Raw genomic sequence first — 16,546 nt, 5'->3', positions numbered from 1 at the left:
TTTAATCATGATTACATTAAGGATTGGATCATCATTAATTCACAGTCTAAAACTTCTTATCTTACTAATGGTAAATATTATAATTGATTAAATTATATATTATATATTAAATTATATATTATATATTATAAATATTAATAAAATATACAACTAATTTTGTAGCTGGATTCGAACTCGTTTTGAATCTGCGCAATGGTACCGGTATGGTTTTCTGCGCAGACGCTCGACGCTTGATGCTATCATGTATAGGCATCTTTATAATAAACAATAAACTATAATCTTATAGTTCAAAAGAGATTTGATTAAATATTATGATTTTTTGCTCATATATTTTTCATATATTGTTTATACATTTCTTAAAAAATAACGTTCTACATATATACGATCTTTTTCTTACAAATAAAAAAAATTATTATTGTCTGTAAATTATAATATTCATTATAATAGCTTGTAAATTATAATACATTATTATGTAAAATCATATAAAAAAAGACAAATTCCTTTATATTATTATTTCATGTTTTCATTATTTTATATAATAAAATAATAGTTTTGTATAATAAAATGTACGAAATATTACTTAGTTTTTATAATTAATATTATTTTTCAAAATTTGTTTTAATAAAAATAATGTTTCTACAATATTTTAGTTACAATCTATTCCGCATATGAAATAAATTTTTACAAGTGCATCTCTTATTATATACATTTTCTATCACTATAAACTAATAAATCGCATAATTTCGCATGAAAAGATTATTTGTGTTTTAATATAAACATACGGTTATCCACAACTCTATTCGATTTAAAGATAGGTTACAAAATATTGTAAAAAAAACTATATCATACAATTTTTTTCCTTTTTCTTTATAATTCCAGTGTCCTTTATGTGATACTTCTGACGACAGTTGCTAGATACAGAGACACATAATAACAGTGTAATAAAGTTAAAACAACACAGTGTGCTATCATCAATAGTGTGTTACTGTTCCATTTTGTAACTGTTCCAAAATATCGCAAGAGGAAATCTGCATATATGAAAATTTTTTCCAAAAGTTGTAAACCGTTGGAGACATTGTTAAAGTAAATTCAAGATCATCTGTAAAATCACGTAAAATTCACTTGAATTTTGTGCGAAAACAACATGTTTTCTTTCCATAATATTTTTGACAGTTTTTTTTTGTTAATAGGCATGAGGGATCAAGCAGTTAGCATTTAAATTATGTGAAGTAAAGAGAGAATTTTCGATTAAAATTGAATAATATATATGCAAATTTCGAATTTTTGAGTTCTTCAACTTTTTCTAACAATAAGTATTATAGCGCTAATCATTTAAAATGACAGTTGATTTTTAACTTGACAAACAAGAGAAAAAGAACTAGAAAGCTACTATATCTAATACGCATATATAAATAATTTATTAAGTTTAATAATTCTTCCTTCATTTTACTCGAAATATATTTCACACATATATCATAGAATCACAATTGTCATAATGTTTTTATGGATAGGTATGATTACGTCAATATTTAAAAAATGTTTTCTCTAATATAGTTTTATATAATATGTGTATATATATATATATATATATATTTATATATATCTCTACATTTAATGTAAACTATTAGCTATATTTAATGTAATAAAGTATTATTTGAAATACAGTAGCTCTCTTTTAATTTTGTCAAATGTATTACAGAGTTGTTTGCGATTATCGTCAATAGCCTTTGAAATGCCTTTGAAACAAACATAGCAATAAACGTGAAAATGTGTTAGCGAATAAAGATCCAAATAATTTTCAAAGTATATTAGTAGCGTGTAACAATTTTGCAAGTCCATTGTACAAGGTACGTAATTAGTGCATTTGAGATATCTTATAAACTTTAAGTTTTCTAATTTCCAATTTATGTTTTATATCATAGAGTCTATTATCTTATTCAAGTACCGAGATGAATATAGTAATTTCTCCTTTAAACGTATATATAATGTTATCCTTACTTTCTAATGATGCTGAAGGATCCACACTGAATGAATTAAAATCTGTTCTTCGCTTCGATGATAAAATATCTTTTAACGACAAATTGAAAGCTTTAATAAATTTATTAAATGCAAGGTGAAAAACACGCAAAAAAGCTGAATGATACATGATTTTTTTAGAAAATGATACATTTAAATGTGTTTTAGGGTATTAAAAACAATGCGTTGCAGATAACACACACGGTGTATGTTCACGAAGATAGTTATTTTGTGGATGACTTTTTAACGATGTACATGAATCATTTTATATCTTTGGTTTTAAATACAGATTTTGGATATGATACTGTTAAATTTATTAACTCAATCATTGAATTAATAACAAATGATATGATATATCCGACGTAATTTTTCCAGGTATATTGTATCAGATATATTTGACTAACAATTATGTGTATAAAATAATAATAAAGAATTATACAAAACATTTTCAATAATTAAATATTTTGAACAGAACATATCGACAACAGTACAAAATTTGTGTTGGTAAATACTGTCTACTTTAAACCCAGATGGCTACACATTTTTGATGAAAAGGATACAGGACAACACATATTTCACGCTTCTAACACAAAAAGATATCTTGTGCCGACAATGTTTAAAAATTCAATATATAAGTATGGCATAATAAAAAGTTGGCGTTGCAGATTTATCGAAATCCCGTACTTGGCAAGTAATTGTCATTTTTTTTCAAATTTTCGACGAGATATTATATCTTGGAATTTGCTCGTAAGAACACATGTGTTCTAGCAGTACACTATATTATCTCTTTTTTTCCACTTTAATGTTTTCCGGACTATTGTTCTTGTGTTACATATATATATTATAACATAATTTAGTTTACTCTTTCCGTTCTACTTTAGCTTCATTTGATCTTGGTTTATTTTGCTATGTGACGTATAAGTTGACGTATATCATTTATATCAGGTAATTTTTCAAAAATATTGTTACGTTGCATGCGTAATCAGTAGCTAATGAACAGAAAAATGGAAGCCTCGATTGATATTGCGAGGTCATAGAAACTCCGCAGCTGTTATATTACTTTAACTAATTGTAAAACACGTATTTTAGAGTTATGCTTTTATTCCTTTCTTCGAATTTTTATTCGTTTCTGCGATTTGAATAAAAAAACATTTGTAATACATACATATATATACATATACATATATATATATACACACATATATATATATATATATATGTGTGTGTGTGTATGACAGATGTTTTTTCATTCAAATCGCAGAAATGTAGAAATAAAAATTTGAATAAAATGCGTATTTTAGTAAAAGTAATGCGCATTTTAGTAACAGCCACGGGCGAGATTTTTACGATCTCGCAATATTAATCAAGGTTTTCATTCATCAAGGTATTCATATATATATATATACATACATATATACATACATATATATATATATATATATATGTATATATATATATATACATATTATGTATACGAATTTCATATTCACGATCCCATTTTTGCAATTATATAAAAATCGCCAAGATATACGATTTTTATAACAAATTTCTATTGCGCATTGAAATTTTATAATATATATAATAATACATAATTTTACATTTTTATGGAATATATAAAATTGTTGTTGAAGAGAATATTGCATCTCTAAAGTATGCTAATGCATGTTCAGGCAAGATGAAGTAAAGTCACATCTTAAAGTATGTTGAAGATAACATCAGTTTTGTATTGCAAATGTTTTGTTTTTGAGTACAAAATGAAACAGTGCCGTTCATATTATTAAAATGTAATTCCTTGTAATGTAATATCATCAATGTATGTAATAAAGTACATACATACATGTAATGTAATAAAGTTAGGTCAGTGTGATCAATGATTTAATATGCATTAATTAAATTCATTGTTCAGCTATAATTAGATTCTATTGCCGCGTATATAACTGTATTAAAATGTTAGGCTATCATCTCTCAATGGGAATAAAAAAATATATTTATTAGGTGTTAGGTCAGTGTGATCAATGATTTAATATGCATTAATTAAATTCATTGTTCAGCTATAATTAGACAAGAAATTTATTCATCATCTAGCAGGTACAACCGTCGTTTTTTCTGATACATACAAACCATCCAAAAACTTTCTTATATCCTTATTTTTTACTGTTGTCGATTGTTGAATGAGAGCAGCTGAAATAGAATCAAACAATTCTCATGAAATATATTTCAAGTTGATTTCTTTGCATTTATTTATTTAAAGAAATAATTTCAAGGTACCTGAACGGGATACATCTTCTAAGGAATTTCCTTCTATGATCAGCTCATCTTTCTGTTTTCCAGAATTGGCAACAGTTACACCAGGTGCCATTTTAACACGCCTTATGTACTTCTCACCCAAAAAATTACGAATTTCTATAACTGTGTTGTTCTCCGTAGTCACACAGTTGATGGGGAAATGAGCGTACACAGCTCGCATTTTGTATTGGTAGCCTTTTGTGACTCCCTTAAGCATGTTCTCAATATGAGAACATACGGTACGAACAGCAGCTAATTCTTTTTTCGTACCGAACCATTTATCAACTTTAAGTAGTCTGGTACTTATCATCTAGAATACATAACAAAAAATATACATTCATAAAGCATGTTATGTGGATGTGATGTGGATGTTAAATATTTTGATGTCAATCACAAAAATTTCAGAGGATTTATCATTTATGAAAAATGAAGGGGAATCCTGCTGATTATCTTCACAATATATCTTCAACATTGCAATTAATCAAATTTTATTCTTAATAAGAGATCTTATACAAGAGATGTGATATACTCTCACAAATAATATTTTATAATAATATGTATATATAAAAAAAATTATTTTCTTACCCGAATATCGAGTGCAAGATGTTTAAAAGACCATTTCAAAACACCCCTTGGTCCTTTTACAGTCACTAGACGAGATTTTACTGTGACAGTCAATCCCTCTGGGATTTTAACTGTCTGATTAGTCACAATTTGCTTCATTCTGCAATGCCAAGAAATTTACTTAAACATTTTATATAATTATGCAATAAAATATAACTAATTATCATAATAATTATAGCTATGATACAATATAATAAAATCTACAATTGTTGTGCAGTCATTATTTGTTAAACTTTGAAAGTGTTAATTATATTATTTATATTAGCAAAAGAAAATTGTAAATATAATTAGACAAAAATGACATAGAAATATATTTTGTATGTAGCTTTATACGATATAAATGAGATTAAAATCTCCATACGATTCTCTATCTTTATTTTGTGTCAAGTACCACGTGTGTGTAAATGTCATAACAAAATTCACCAAGTTAGAGCTCAAATTTCTCATATTAGGACCCTTCATCTATCATATTATACTGTAGTTAAAATTTGGTACTTTACTACTAGTAATATATATGCTAGAGTGGAGTGATTTATTGTTCTATTCTAAAATGTAATTAAAAATTAATTAAAAATTAATCATATAGATTATTATCTTTTGTCTAAGCAAAACTGCTTAATCCAATATCTTTCATTGTAAAATACGAAGAGAAAGATTCCCCATCTAAATATTTAATTCCTGTCTAGTTTTTGCCAGAAAGTTATGTAATTTTCACGTGAAACTCAATTTTTAACATCTTAGAATATAATAGTCTCAATACGTTTTTCCTTGATTTTAGTAAGATACACATACTGGAAATAAAGATATAAAATTTTAACATGCAGCATAATGTGTGACACGAGTGAAGGGATGAAGGAAGGTGTGATAACTAATATAATAGTGTTCAAGATTCTTCTTTTTTTACTTTATATAAAATAGTATCCAAAAGTAATAAAAATATTCAAATGTAATATCGCACATTCATTATAATACACACAACATATTTGAGTTTCGATAAGAATTTTGTAGGTTATGACAGGTCAATGCTTACAGCAGTTGTTTACATGAATCAAGATGGATCGATATCATAAAATTGCATAATTAAAAAATTAAATTTCTCATAAAAATCACTCAATAAAACTCGTGCACAGCGATTTTTTTTTCAATAGTACGTAAGCAAATTGTTGACTGCTATGGCAAGGGTTTTATGGCTCGTTGTCGCAAAACGTTCCGCGTGTCGCAGAAAAATATTACATCACGGCAAATGTGGGAAGAATGATAAATGTCAGGAACATGTGAAAACAAATTTCATACCCGACAAATCGACGGATCGTCGCTGATTTTTTAGGATATTCCTAAGGACGGAAATTTCTTTACCTGAAACACGCCGCACGATAACCGGAAAAGATGGAAAGAGACTTAAAAAGATCGAGGCAGAGCAAAAATCCGATGAAGATGCGAAGCAGAGAGAAGAATGAGAGGTGTTACGGCTCACGGCCCGCTTTTAAGTGATCCCTGAAAGCGATACGCCCTCTGTGGACCTTAAAAACGTGCACCTAGGCCGGTATTCATAGTCCGTTCTTATATTTAAGATCGTCTTAAGCGTCGTCTACAATGGCCGTAGCATAAGGTTGTAAGGCCGTAGTCGTAAGAAATTGACCAATCACAGTTGATTATTCTCCTGAACTTCAACTGGGATTGGTCAATTTCTTACGACTACGGCCTTACAACCTTATGCTGCGGCCATTGTAGACGACGCTTTAAGAACCCATTCAACCAATCAATGACCGCATTGCAGCTATTTGATTGGTTGAATGGGTTCTTAAGACGATCTTAAATATAAAAACGGACTATGAATACCGGCCTAAGTGTAATAAATTGTTACAAAATTTAATATATATATCTGAAAATAAAACACACACACACACATATTTATTATATTATAATAAAAAAATTTACCGAACATTATTATTTTATATAAATATAAATTTATAAATTTTATTTATGAATAAGAAAGACTAGATATGCTAGGTATGTACATACATACGAGAACGCTAGGTATAATGTCTTTTGGAGAAACGTTCTGATTGGTTACCCCCACTATACTTCTTTTCCGTTCCGCTTTTCCTTCTACGTGGGACTGCACCCTAAGCGCGCTTATGATTTCGGACCGGTCTTTGACGCTGTTGGCACCATCAGCACCAGTGATGGTAGGCCGGGTGAGTTTTTCGCGCATGCGCAGTAGTAATCACAGGAAAGCAACGGTGAATCAGATAGCGGATTATGGGCGCCAAAGTTTTGGCGGGCAACAGCATCTGAGTCGGTGATTTTTGTATCTTTTTCTTTTTCAGCTTAATTAAATTTTTGATAATAATATATATGATAGTGTGCTGTTGGTTGCTCGTAAAAATTTTCTAAAAATTTTCCTTCAGAAATTTATTTAAGGGCGACCAGTGACACACTTTTTGCTTCTACTAGATACTTCGTTAACGCCGCGTTCGCGGCGCATGCGCGAAAAAGTCACCCGGCCTAACGATCATATAGTTAGCAGACAAATTTGATATTCTCTATTATCTATTAAACTAATCGCTTGGGAATCGTTTGGACACATTTAGGAATAGATTCTCATAGTTTAGGAAATAATAGTTTATTTATAATTAATTAAAATAAATTGATCGTATAGTTAGCAGATATAAATATTCAAAAAAAAATTTTTTTTTTTAATTAACGTGAAATTATTTGGGAAATATGTCTGTAATGTTTTTAACGTTTGGGAAATAATTATTTCATCTGAAAATCGGTAAATATGTCGATGAAAGGAGCTCGCCTCGACCTCCGGGAAATTAGCCGGGCAACTTCGACTTTTTTATTTTATTTTTTTTTTTAATCGTTTGTTGGTTAATTTCTTACGCAAGCATGGAGCTGACACACACACACACACACACACACACGTGGGGGTGCAAGGGGGGCCTCCGGCCCCCCTCCCGCGCCCGCCCCGTCCCACTCGCTTCGCGTGAAAAGTTGCAAAGTGGAACCTCGCTTCGCGTGGAAAGTTGCAAAGTGAAACCTTGCTTCGCGTGGAAAGTTGCACCCACCCCGCCAGTAGGGGTGCCTACGGTAGGGTGCAACTTTCCACGCGAAGCGAGGTTCCATTTTGCAACTTTTCACGCGAAGCGTGGGGGACGGGGTGGGTGCGAGAGGGGGGCCGAAGGCCCCCCTTGCACCCCCACGTGTGTGTGTGTGTGTGTCAGCTCCATGCTTGTCGTAAGAAATTAACTAACAAACGATTAAAAAAAAAAAAAAATTAAAAAAGTCGAAGTTGCCCGGCTAATTTCCCGGAGGTCGAGGCGGGCTCCTTTCATCGATATATTTACCGATTTTCAGATGAAATAATTATTTCCCAAACGTTAAAAACATTACAGACATATTTCCCAAATAATTTCACGTTAATTAAAAAAAGAAATTTTTTTTTAAATATTTATATCTGCTAACTATACGATCAATTTATTTTAATTAATTATAAATAAACTATTATTTCCTAAACTATGAGAATCTATTCCTAAATGTGCCCAAACGATTCCCAAGCGATTGGTTTAATAGATAATAGGGAATATCAAATTTGTCTGCTAACTATATATGATCGTTTCAGAGAGAGCATCTTTTTTTTTACATAACCAATTTTTCTTCAACTAATTTAAAGTGTCATATATAAGTGCAATTATGGATTGCGAATAAAAAAATGTTCATTATACGGAAACGGAACGGACGCTCCTTGCTCAATTAATTTCAGAAGAAAAAGTAATTGAAAATAAAAAAACAGGAGCAGCAGATTTGAAACAATATTTACATACATATATTTACATATTTACACTAGTAATATTAGTAATTTTGTAATCTATAGGTTTTAGTCTCCCTCTTTGGTAATTTCACTTTTCATTTAGCTATATAATCGCAAAGTGATTTGTGAAAAATTCACGTGAAATCATTGAGTAAAAAGTGAAAAGTGAAAAATTCCGCTCAAAATTACATGATCGATGCCCTGACGTGCGGTTGCGATGGCGCTAGTGCGCCACGGTGAGTGACGTGGCGCAAGACGATTGGCTGTGAGAGTTTTTGGCGCGACCCGAGATGAGCGACCACGACTACCGGCGAGAGTCTTTTTTCCGGTCGTCGTACAGTGAGCACGAGGCCGTTACTTTGCACGTGGTGGCTATTGCGCATTTTTCCCGGTCTAAGCCTTATGATTGTGGTCGTTCCTCGGACAGTATTGTTGTTCTCGTCGCGAGTTTGGCCTGTAGCCATCGGTAAACTGGCCGAGCGTTCTCTATCTCGGTATTCTCCGGGTCATTTATTGTATTTATTTATCCCGAAATCTCTATCATCAGGCATTCCCCTCCCGGCTCGCCCATTACCTGACGGCGTGGTTTCTATCTCGGAAACCGCAGCTATCTTTCATCCCCTTACAATATGCTTATTATATGTATTAATCCAATAAAATTCGCTATAGTGCCATTAATGTTTATTAATTTATTTATTCATTGGTAATATCTCTGTTATAGACAATTTATGGATGACCCAGACAAAAAAAGACAAAGACGAAGAATGAATACGGAGGATGGATCTGTCAACAGGGATGATGACAAACCTGAAACTAACGATGCCAAAATTGGAAGTGTTACTGTATCTGAATTCTCTATCAATTGTGGTGTCGATCATACAGAATACGGAACAAAGAATAAGCCAGGGAACTTCGACGAGGTAAGAATTAGTTAAATTTATTGATCGACATATGCTAAAGTAATTTCTTTTTCGCCTTCTTTGCATGTTTTCTGCTATGGCTGCATCTGTACTCGCTTGCGCTTTCGCACGTTCTGTTGGTATTGCGACCTTCTTCTCTTTACTGCTGGTATATATTTCATGCATATCTTGAGTGTGATTAGCAAAATTAATGGGGCCTATCTGATTTTGTTTACAGTTACCGAAGGAATCAGATATAGCTGATCTCTCTACAATGGATTTTAAGATCGTCAAAACAAAACTTACATTTGTGGATAAGAGCAAGTATATAAAAAGTTTCTTTAAATGTGGAGCATCTGTGATTCGGATAACAGCCCCGAGCCGTTTCGGAAAATCCACATTTATCGATATGCTCGAGAACTTTTTGAAGATAACAGTAAATGAAGATGCAAAGCCAATTTCAAATCCAGAAGATGGTGATAATTACAAGCTGTTTATGAATTTGCAGCTAGGTTTTGAGGATCCAGAGTTCGTTAAGGAACATTGTGGTCAGTACCCCGTGATATTTATGAGTCTTAAAGATGTAGGAGGTAAAACAGAGGGAGACATTTTAGAATCGCTGAAGGAAGCTCTTTGTCTAGCATTCGAGCGGCATTCTTACCTTCTTGAAATAGCTGCTGATGGTTCTTGCAGTTTTAAAGATAAGAAAATACAAGATATCGAAATATTTTTGAACTATTATAACCATAATAGACTGAAAGAACTGTCCCAAACTAATGTACAATACGGATTGCGATTCTTGTCTCGAATCTTGTATTCTCACTTCAACAAAAAAGTTGTTATTCTCATAGACGAGACCGACGCGCCCATTATGAAAGCTATTATGGAGAACATGGATGATAAACTCCTGCGATACCTGATAAATTCTATTAGCCATCTGATGTCAACAAGCTTAAAGGATCAAAAAAATGTGGCGCGTGCATTACTTAATTCCTGTGTTCGTTTATCTGGAGTATTTTCCTGGGAATTACGCAATCATTATAATGTTCTATTCTTGCAAAAACATAATTTTTCTGGATTATATGGATTTACAGCACAGGAAGTAGATAGTCTATTTGAGAAAAGTGAATTTCAAGCAGTGAAAGATTCTGATGGTGTCAGAGAGTGGTATGATGGATACCAAATATTAAATAGTGAAGAAACAAGAATTTACAGTAGCTGGTCTGTCATAAATTATTTGCAAAATAGTGTTAACGAAAAGAGAAGAATGTTCGATAGCTATTGGGCCAGGTCAGGCTTTGTGGATATTTTGGGAAACTTGTTTGTGAAATCTGAGATACAAAAGCCAATCGAGAAACTTCTTGAAGATGAGAACATTGAAATAGAACTAGCTGAGCCAACAGTTGATAATATTTTGGAACTGAAAAAGACAATCTCTGATTCACCGAATAAATTAGATACCTCGCAAGTGAATTTCTTCTTACAGCTTCTGTGGGATGATGGTTTGTTGAATGCAGTTGAAAAGAATGCGAACATTGTAAGTCTGAAGATACCAAATTGGGAGATAAAGAGCGTAATCGAACGTAAATGTTACAGTCAAAGGATGTTTTGTAAGAAGTATAAACTTGAGCCTGAAAATATAGAAAAATACATACAATCACTGAGGAATTTGCTATTAATGGCAAATGATGAAGAGGAAACTGAAAAAAGTAAAGAAAAACCATTTCGTAAACTCGTTAATGCAGTTTCAGGCCTCTTTTCAGACAGTGCGGCAATTCCATGTAATGAGTCAGAGTTACATCGCATTCTTTTTTATTTGGCATATAATAGTACAATTTTCAGTGCACAAGCTAACAGAGCGGTCTGTCAAAAAATCTCCAAGGAAAAGCGAGGAAGAAAACACGAATTTGACATGCTTGTAATTCTTAAAACAGTTGGAGCCATATTTGAATGGAAATATTGCAAGGCAAATGAAACAGAAAGATCACAAGATGCTCTTAAACAAATTATTGATAAACAGTATTTCAAGGTTTTTGACAAGGAGGAGTATAAACATGTTAAAACAAAAATTTATGTTGGTTTGTGTTTTAAAATAAAGTCAAATGTGACTATGCGATACTCAGTGAACACTACTGATGTAAACAAAGCAAAATTTCTGGAAAGTACTTCTACAGAGGCTACTAAAGCTGATACCGCTACTGTTGTCAAATGATATCGTGCATTGGCTTTGTTCGTGTTTAATAAGTAACAAATAAGTATTGTCGCATTCTTCTCTGACAGAGTCACGTGTAAACAAATAAGTTTTTATTTTTTTCTTGTAATTTCTTAGTTATATTTCATTACAGTTAGTTGATAAAATAAAGAGGACTTTGTATATTTTTATTGATAATAAAATATTTTGCTAGAAAATTGAAAATAAGGTCTCGTAAGAAGTAATTGCTGCGGCATTAAAACAAAATAAATCGTAAATAATATATATGTATAATCGTTGTAATAATATATATTAGACAACCAATGAAATGTGCTGTACTGATGAGGTCAAATGAGGGTGCAGTTTACAGCTTTTCATTGAGTTGCCTAGCTTTCAAATAAATTTTTCTAAAGTTATATAATAATATATAAAAGTAAAAAGAAAATAATGTTATCAAGGATGATGGTGCAGAGAATTATGAATTTAATATACATTAAAAGCCTCTCCTGTTAAATGCTACGTCCCGATCTACAAAAGGTAATTTAATCCCTAAGCCTTAAGAAATTGACCAATCACAGTCGAGTATTCTCTTCATACTTGACTGTGATTGGTCAATTTTTTAAGTCTTACGCCTTAAAATCTCAAGCATCGTCTACAATGAGATTTTAAGGAGACTTAAGGCGTAAGACTTAAGAAATTGACCAATTACAGTCAAGTATTAAGAGAATACTCGACTGTGATTGGTCAATTTCTTAAATCTTACGCTTTAAGTCTCCTTAAAATCTCATTGTAGACGATGCTTGAGATTTTAAGGCGTAAGACTTAAAAAATTGACCAATCACAGTCAAGTATGAAGAGAATACTCGACTGTGATTGGTCAATTTCTTAAGGCTTAGGGATTAAATTACCTTTTGTAGATCGGGACGTAGCATTTAACAGGAGAGGCTTTTAATGTATATTAAATTCATAATTCTCTGCACCATCATCCTTGATAACATTATTTTCTTTTTACTTTTATATATTATTATATAACTTTAGAAAAATTTATTTGAAAGCTAGGCAACTCAATGAAAAGCTGTAAACTGCACCCTCATTTGACCTCATCAGTACAGCACATTTCATTGGTTGTCTAATATATATTATTACAACGATTATACATATATATTATTTACGATTTATTTTGTTTTAATGCCGCAGCAATTACTTCTTACGAGACCTTATTTTCAATTTTCTAGCAAAATATTTTATTATCAATAAAAATATACAAAGTCCTCTTTATTTTATCAACTAACTGTAATGAAATATAACTAAGAAATTACAAGAAAAAAATAAAAACTTATTTGTTTACACGTGACTCTGTCAGAGAAGAATGCGACAATACTTATTTGTTACTTATTAAACACGAACAAAGCCAATGCACGATATCATTTGACAACAGTAGCGGTATCAGCTTTAGTAGCCTCTGTAGAAGTACTTTCCAGAAATTTTGCTTTGTTTACATCAGTAGTGTTCACTAAGTATCGCATAGTCACATTTGACTTTATTTTAAAACACAAACCAACATAAATTTTTGTTTTAACATGTTTATACTCCTCCTTGTCAAAAACCTTGAAATACTGTTTATCAATAATTTGTTTAAGAGCATCTTGTGATCTTTCTGTTTCATTTGCCTTGCAATATTTCCATTCAAATATGGCTCCAACTGTTTTAAGAATTACAAGCATGTCAAATTCGTGTTTTCTTCCTCGCTTTTCCTTGGAGATTTTTTGACAGACCGCTCTGTTAGCTTGTGCACTGAAAATTGTACTATTATATGCCAAATAAAAAAGAATGCGATGTAACTCTGACTCATTACATGGAATTGCCGCACTGTCTGAAAAGAGGCCTGAAACTGCATTAACGAGTTTACGAAATGGTTTTTCTTTACTTTTTTCAGTTTCCTCTTCATCATTTGCCATTAATAGCAAATTCCTCAGTGATTGTATGTATTTTTCTATATTTTCAGGCTCGAGTTTATACTTCTTACAAAACATCCTTTGACTGTAACATTTACGTTCGATTACGCTCTTTATCTCCCAATTTGGTATCTTCAGACTTACAATGTTTGCATTCTTTTCAACTGCATTCAACAAACCATCATCCCACAGAAGCTGTAAGAAGAAATTCACTTGCGAGGTTTTTAATTTATTCTGTGAATCACAGATTGTCTTTTTCAGTTCCAAAATATTATCAACTGTTGGCTCAGCTAGTTCTATTTGAATGTTCTCATCATCAAGAAGTTTCTCGATTGGCTTTTGTATCTGAGATTTCACAAACAAGTTTCCTAAAATATCCACAAAGCCTGACCTGGCCCAATAGCTATCGAACATTTTTCTCTTTTCTGTAACACTATTTTGCAAATAATTTATGACAGACCAGCTACTGTAAATTCTTGTTTCTTCACTATTTAATATTTGGTATCCATCATACCACTCTCTGACACCATCAGAATCTTTCACTGCTTGAAATTCACTTTTCTCAAATAGACTATCTACTTCCTGTGCTGTAAATCCATATAATCCAGAAAAATTATGTTTTTGCAAGAATAGAACATTATAATGATTGCGTAATTCCCAGGAAAATACTCCAGATAAACGAACACAGGAATTAAGTAATGCACGCGCCACATTTTTTTGATCCTTTAAGCTTGTTGACATCAGATGGCTAATACAATTTATCAGGTATCGCAGGAGTTTATCATCCATGTTCTCCATAATAGCTTTCATAATGGGCGCGTCGGTCTCGTCTATGAGAATAACAACTTTTTTGTTGAAGTGAGAATACAAGATTCGAGACAAGAATTGCAATCCGTATTGTACATCAGTTTGGGACAGTTCTTTCAACCTATTAGGATCATAATAGTTCAGAAATCTTTCGATACCTTTTATTTTCTTATCTTTAAAACTGCAAGAACCATCAGCAGCTATTTCAAGAAGGTAAGAATGCCGCTCGAATGCTAGACAAAGAGCTTCCTTCAGCGATCCTAAAATGTCTCCCTCTGTTTTACCTCCTACATCTTTAAGACTCATAAATATCACGGGGTACTGACCACAATGTTCCTTAACGAACTCTGGATCCTCAAAACCTAGCTGCAAATTCATAAACAGCTTGTAATTATCACCATCTTCTGGATTTGAAATTGGCTTTGCATCTTCATTTACTGTTATCTTCAAAAAGTTCTCGAGCATATCGATAAATGTGGATTTTCCGAAACGGCTCGGGGCTGTTATCCGAATCACAGATGCTCCACATTTAAAGAAACTTTTTATATACTTGCTCTTATCCACAAATGTAAGTTTTGTTTTGACGATCTTAAAATCCATTGTAGAGAGATCAGCTATATCTGATTCCTTCGGTAACTGTAAACAAAATCAGATAGGCCCCATTAATTTTGCTAATCACACTCAAGATATGCATGAAATATATACCAGCAGTAAAGAGAAGAAGGTCGCAATACCAACAGAACGTGCGAAAGCGCAAGCGAGTACAGATGCAGCCATAGCAGAAAACATGCAAAGAAGGCGAAAAAGAAATTACTTTAGCATATGTCGATCAATAAATTTAACTAATTCTTACCTCGTCGAAGTTCCCTGGCTTATTCTTTGTTCCGTATTTTGTATGATCGACACCACAATTGATAGAGAATTCAGATACAGTAACACTTCCAATTTTGGCATCGTTAGTTTCAGGTTTGTCATCATCCCTGTTGACAGATCCATCCGCCGTATTCATTCTTCGTCTTTTTTTGTCTGGTTCATCCATAAATTGTCTACAATAGAGATATTACCAATGAATAAATAAATTAATAAACATTAATGGCACTATAGCGAATTTTATTGGATTAATACATATAATAAGCATATTGTAAGGGGATGAAAGATGGCTGCGGTTTCCGAGATAGAAACCGCGCCGTCAGGTAATGGGCGAGTCGGGAGGAGAATGCCTGATAATAGAGATTTCGGGTTAAATAATGTACAATAAATGACCCGGAGAGTACCGAGATAAAGATTGTGTATTTGCCAGTTCTATGATAGCACCGCGGAATAAAGGCCAAGAACGCTCGGCCAGTTTACCGATGGCTACAGGACAAACTCGCGACGAGAACATAGACCGGGCAAAATGCGCAATAGCCACCACGTGCAAAGTAACGACCTCGCGCTCACTGTACGACGGCCGGAAAAGGACTCTCGCCGGTAGTCGTGGTCGCTCACCTAGGGTCGCGCCAAAAACTCTCACAGCCAATCGTTTTGCGCCACGTCACTCACCGTTAAAGTCACTAGGGCTGCGGTCCGAAATGTGCTCGGCAGTGTTCCGAAATTGCTGCCAGTTTACTAGAGGTCTAAATATCAGGGAGGCGCCAACTCGTGCCTCCTTCTGATTGGTGGTGAGCTATCCGTTCTTAAGATGGCGGCTACGGTAACAAAGTGGGAGTAAACCTAGGGAATACTAAGGTAAACTAACCTGCGATTTACATGGACTAATACTGTGTGGCGTCCCTCCATCTGGACAAAATACAGATGAATGTGTTTACGAACGCACTAACGCCATCACATACCTCACCCCGATCCACCAAAAACATAGAGGCACTCACTCTAGTGTGTCTCGTCGTCCGAAGCGGACGCAAGTTACCAAAGACTGAAACCATAGTTGTAAATTCCTTTGTTGTAAAATATA

The 16,546-nt window shown here is 32.9% G+C and overlaps 3 protein-coding genes and 1 long non-coding RNA gene across 13 annotated transcripts; 2 read left to right on the top strand and 2 right to left on the bottom strand.

The window, feature by feature from the left end:
- Nucleotides 1-873: 873 nt before the first annotated feature.
- LOC145970061 (uncharacterized) lies at nucleotides 874-3,500 on the top strand. The gene is made up of 6 exons (XR_014438311.1): nucleotides 874-1,083; nucleotides 1,191-1,511; nucleotides 1,700-1,847; nucleotides 1,923-2,113; nucleotides 2,185-2,391; nucleotides 2,489-3,500. It is a non-coding gene; the product is annotated as an uncharacterized LOC145970061 (long non-coding RNA).
- Nucleotides 3,501-4,068: 568 nt separating this feature from the next.
- On the bottom strand, nucleotides 4,069-6,442 carry LOC145970060 (large ribosomal subunit protein uL6-like). 2 transcript variants are annotated; one of them, XM_083096482.1, is made up of 4 exons: nucleotides 6,283-6,442; nucleotides 4,888-5,026; nucleotides 4,285-4,612; nucleotides 4,069-4,197 (listed from the first exon to the last, which is right to left on the bottom strand). In XM_083096482.1, the coding sequence occupies exons 2-4, from the start codon at nucleotides 5,023-5,025 to the stop codon at nucleotides 4,094-4,096; spliced, it is 570 nt and encodes a 189-aa protein (XP_082952608.1). In that variant the 5' UTR covers nucleotide 5,026; nucleotides 6,283-6,442; the 3' UTR covers nucleotides 4,069-4,093. The 2 variants fall into 2 exon arrangements, with proteins under 2 accessions (XP_082952608.1, XP_082952609.1); XM_083096483.1 differs by having other exon boundaries at nucleotides 6,220-6,427.
- Nucleotides 6,443-8,982: 2,540 nt separating this feature from the next.
- On the top strand, nucleotides 8,983-12,018 carry LOC145970274 (uncharacterized). 4 transcript variants are annotated; one of them, XM_083096869.1, is made up of 3 exons: nucleotides 8,983-9,209; nucleotides 9,465-9,663; nucleotides 9,890-12,018. In XM_083096869.1, the coding sequence occupies exons 1-3, from the start codon at nucleotides 9,034-9,036 to the stop codon at nucleotides 11,852-11,854; spliced, it is 2,340 nt and encodes a 779-aa protein (XP_082952995.1). In that variant the 5' UTR covers nucleotides 8,983-9,033; the 3' UTR covers nucleotides 11,855-12,018. The 4 variants fall into 4 exon arrangements, with proteins under 4 accessions (XP_082952995.1, XP_082952994.1, XP_082952996.1 ...); XM_083096868.1 differs by having other exon boundaries at nucleotides 8,985-9,209; nucleotides 9,881-12,018; XM_083096870.1 differs by having other exon boundaries at nucleotides 9,018-9,237; nucleotides 9,881-12,018.
- A 1,042-nt stretch (nucleotides 12,019-13,060) lies between these two features.
- On the bottom strand, nucleotides 13,061-16,159 carry LOC145970272 (uncharacterized). Of its 6 annotated transcripts, XM_083096862.1 has the most exons (4): nucleotides 15,870-16,059; nucleotides 15,449-15,641; nucleotides 14,754-15,231; nucleotides 13,061-14,618 (listed from the first exon to the last, which is right to left on the bottom strand). In XM_083096862.1, the coding sequence occupies exons 1-4, from the start codon at nucleotides 15,977-15,979 to the stop codon at nucleotides 13,258-13,260; spliced, it is 2,142 nt and encodes a 713-aa protein (XP_082952988.1). In that variant the 5' UTR covers nucleotides 15,980-16,059; the 3' UTR covers nucleotides 13,061-13,257. The 6 variants fall into 6 exon arrangements, with proteins under 6 accessions (XP_082952988.1, XP_082952987.1, XP_082952986.1 ...); XM_083096861.1 differs by lacking the exon at nucleotides 15,870-16,059 and adding an exon at nucleotides 16,138-16,159 and having other exon boundaries at nucleotides 13,061-15,231; XM_083096860.1 differs by having other exon boundaries at nucleotides 13,061-15,231; nucleotides 15,946-16,083.
- Nucleotides 16,160-16,546: the final 387 nt, after the last annotated feature.

This window comes from Camponotus vicinus, unplaced genomic scaffold (assembly GCF_025532165.1).
Source record: "Camponotus vicinus isolate PSW18456_S1 unplaced genomic scaffold, iyCamVici1.0 SCAF_4, whole genome shotgun sequence".
Taxonomy (NCBI): domain Eukaryota; kingdom Metazoa; phylum Arthropoda; class Insecta; order Hymenoptera; family Formicidae; genus Camponotus; species Camponotus vicinus.
Note: the sequence above shows the minus strand (reverse complement) of the source record. Positions and strands in the feature narration are given on the sequence as shown.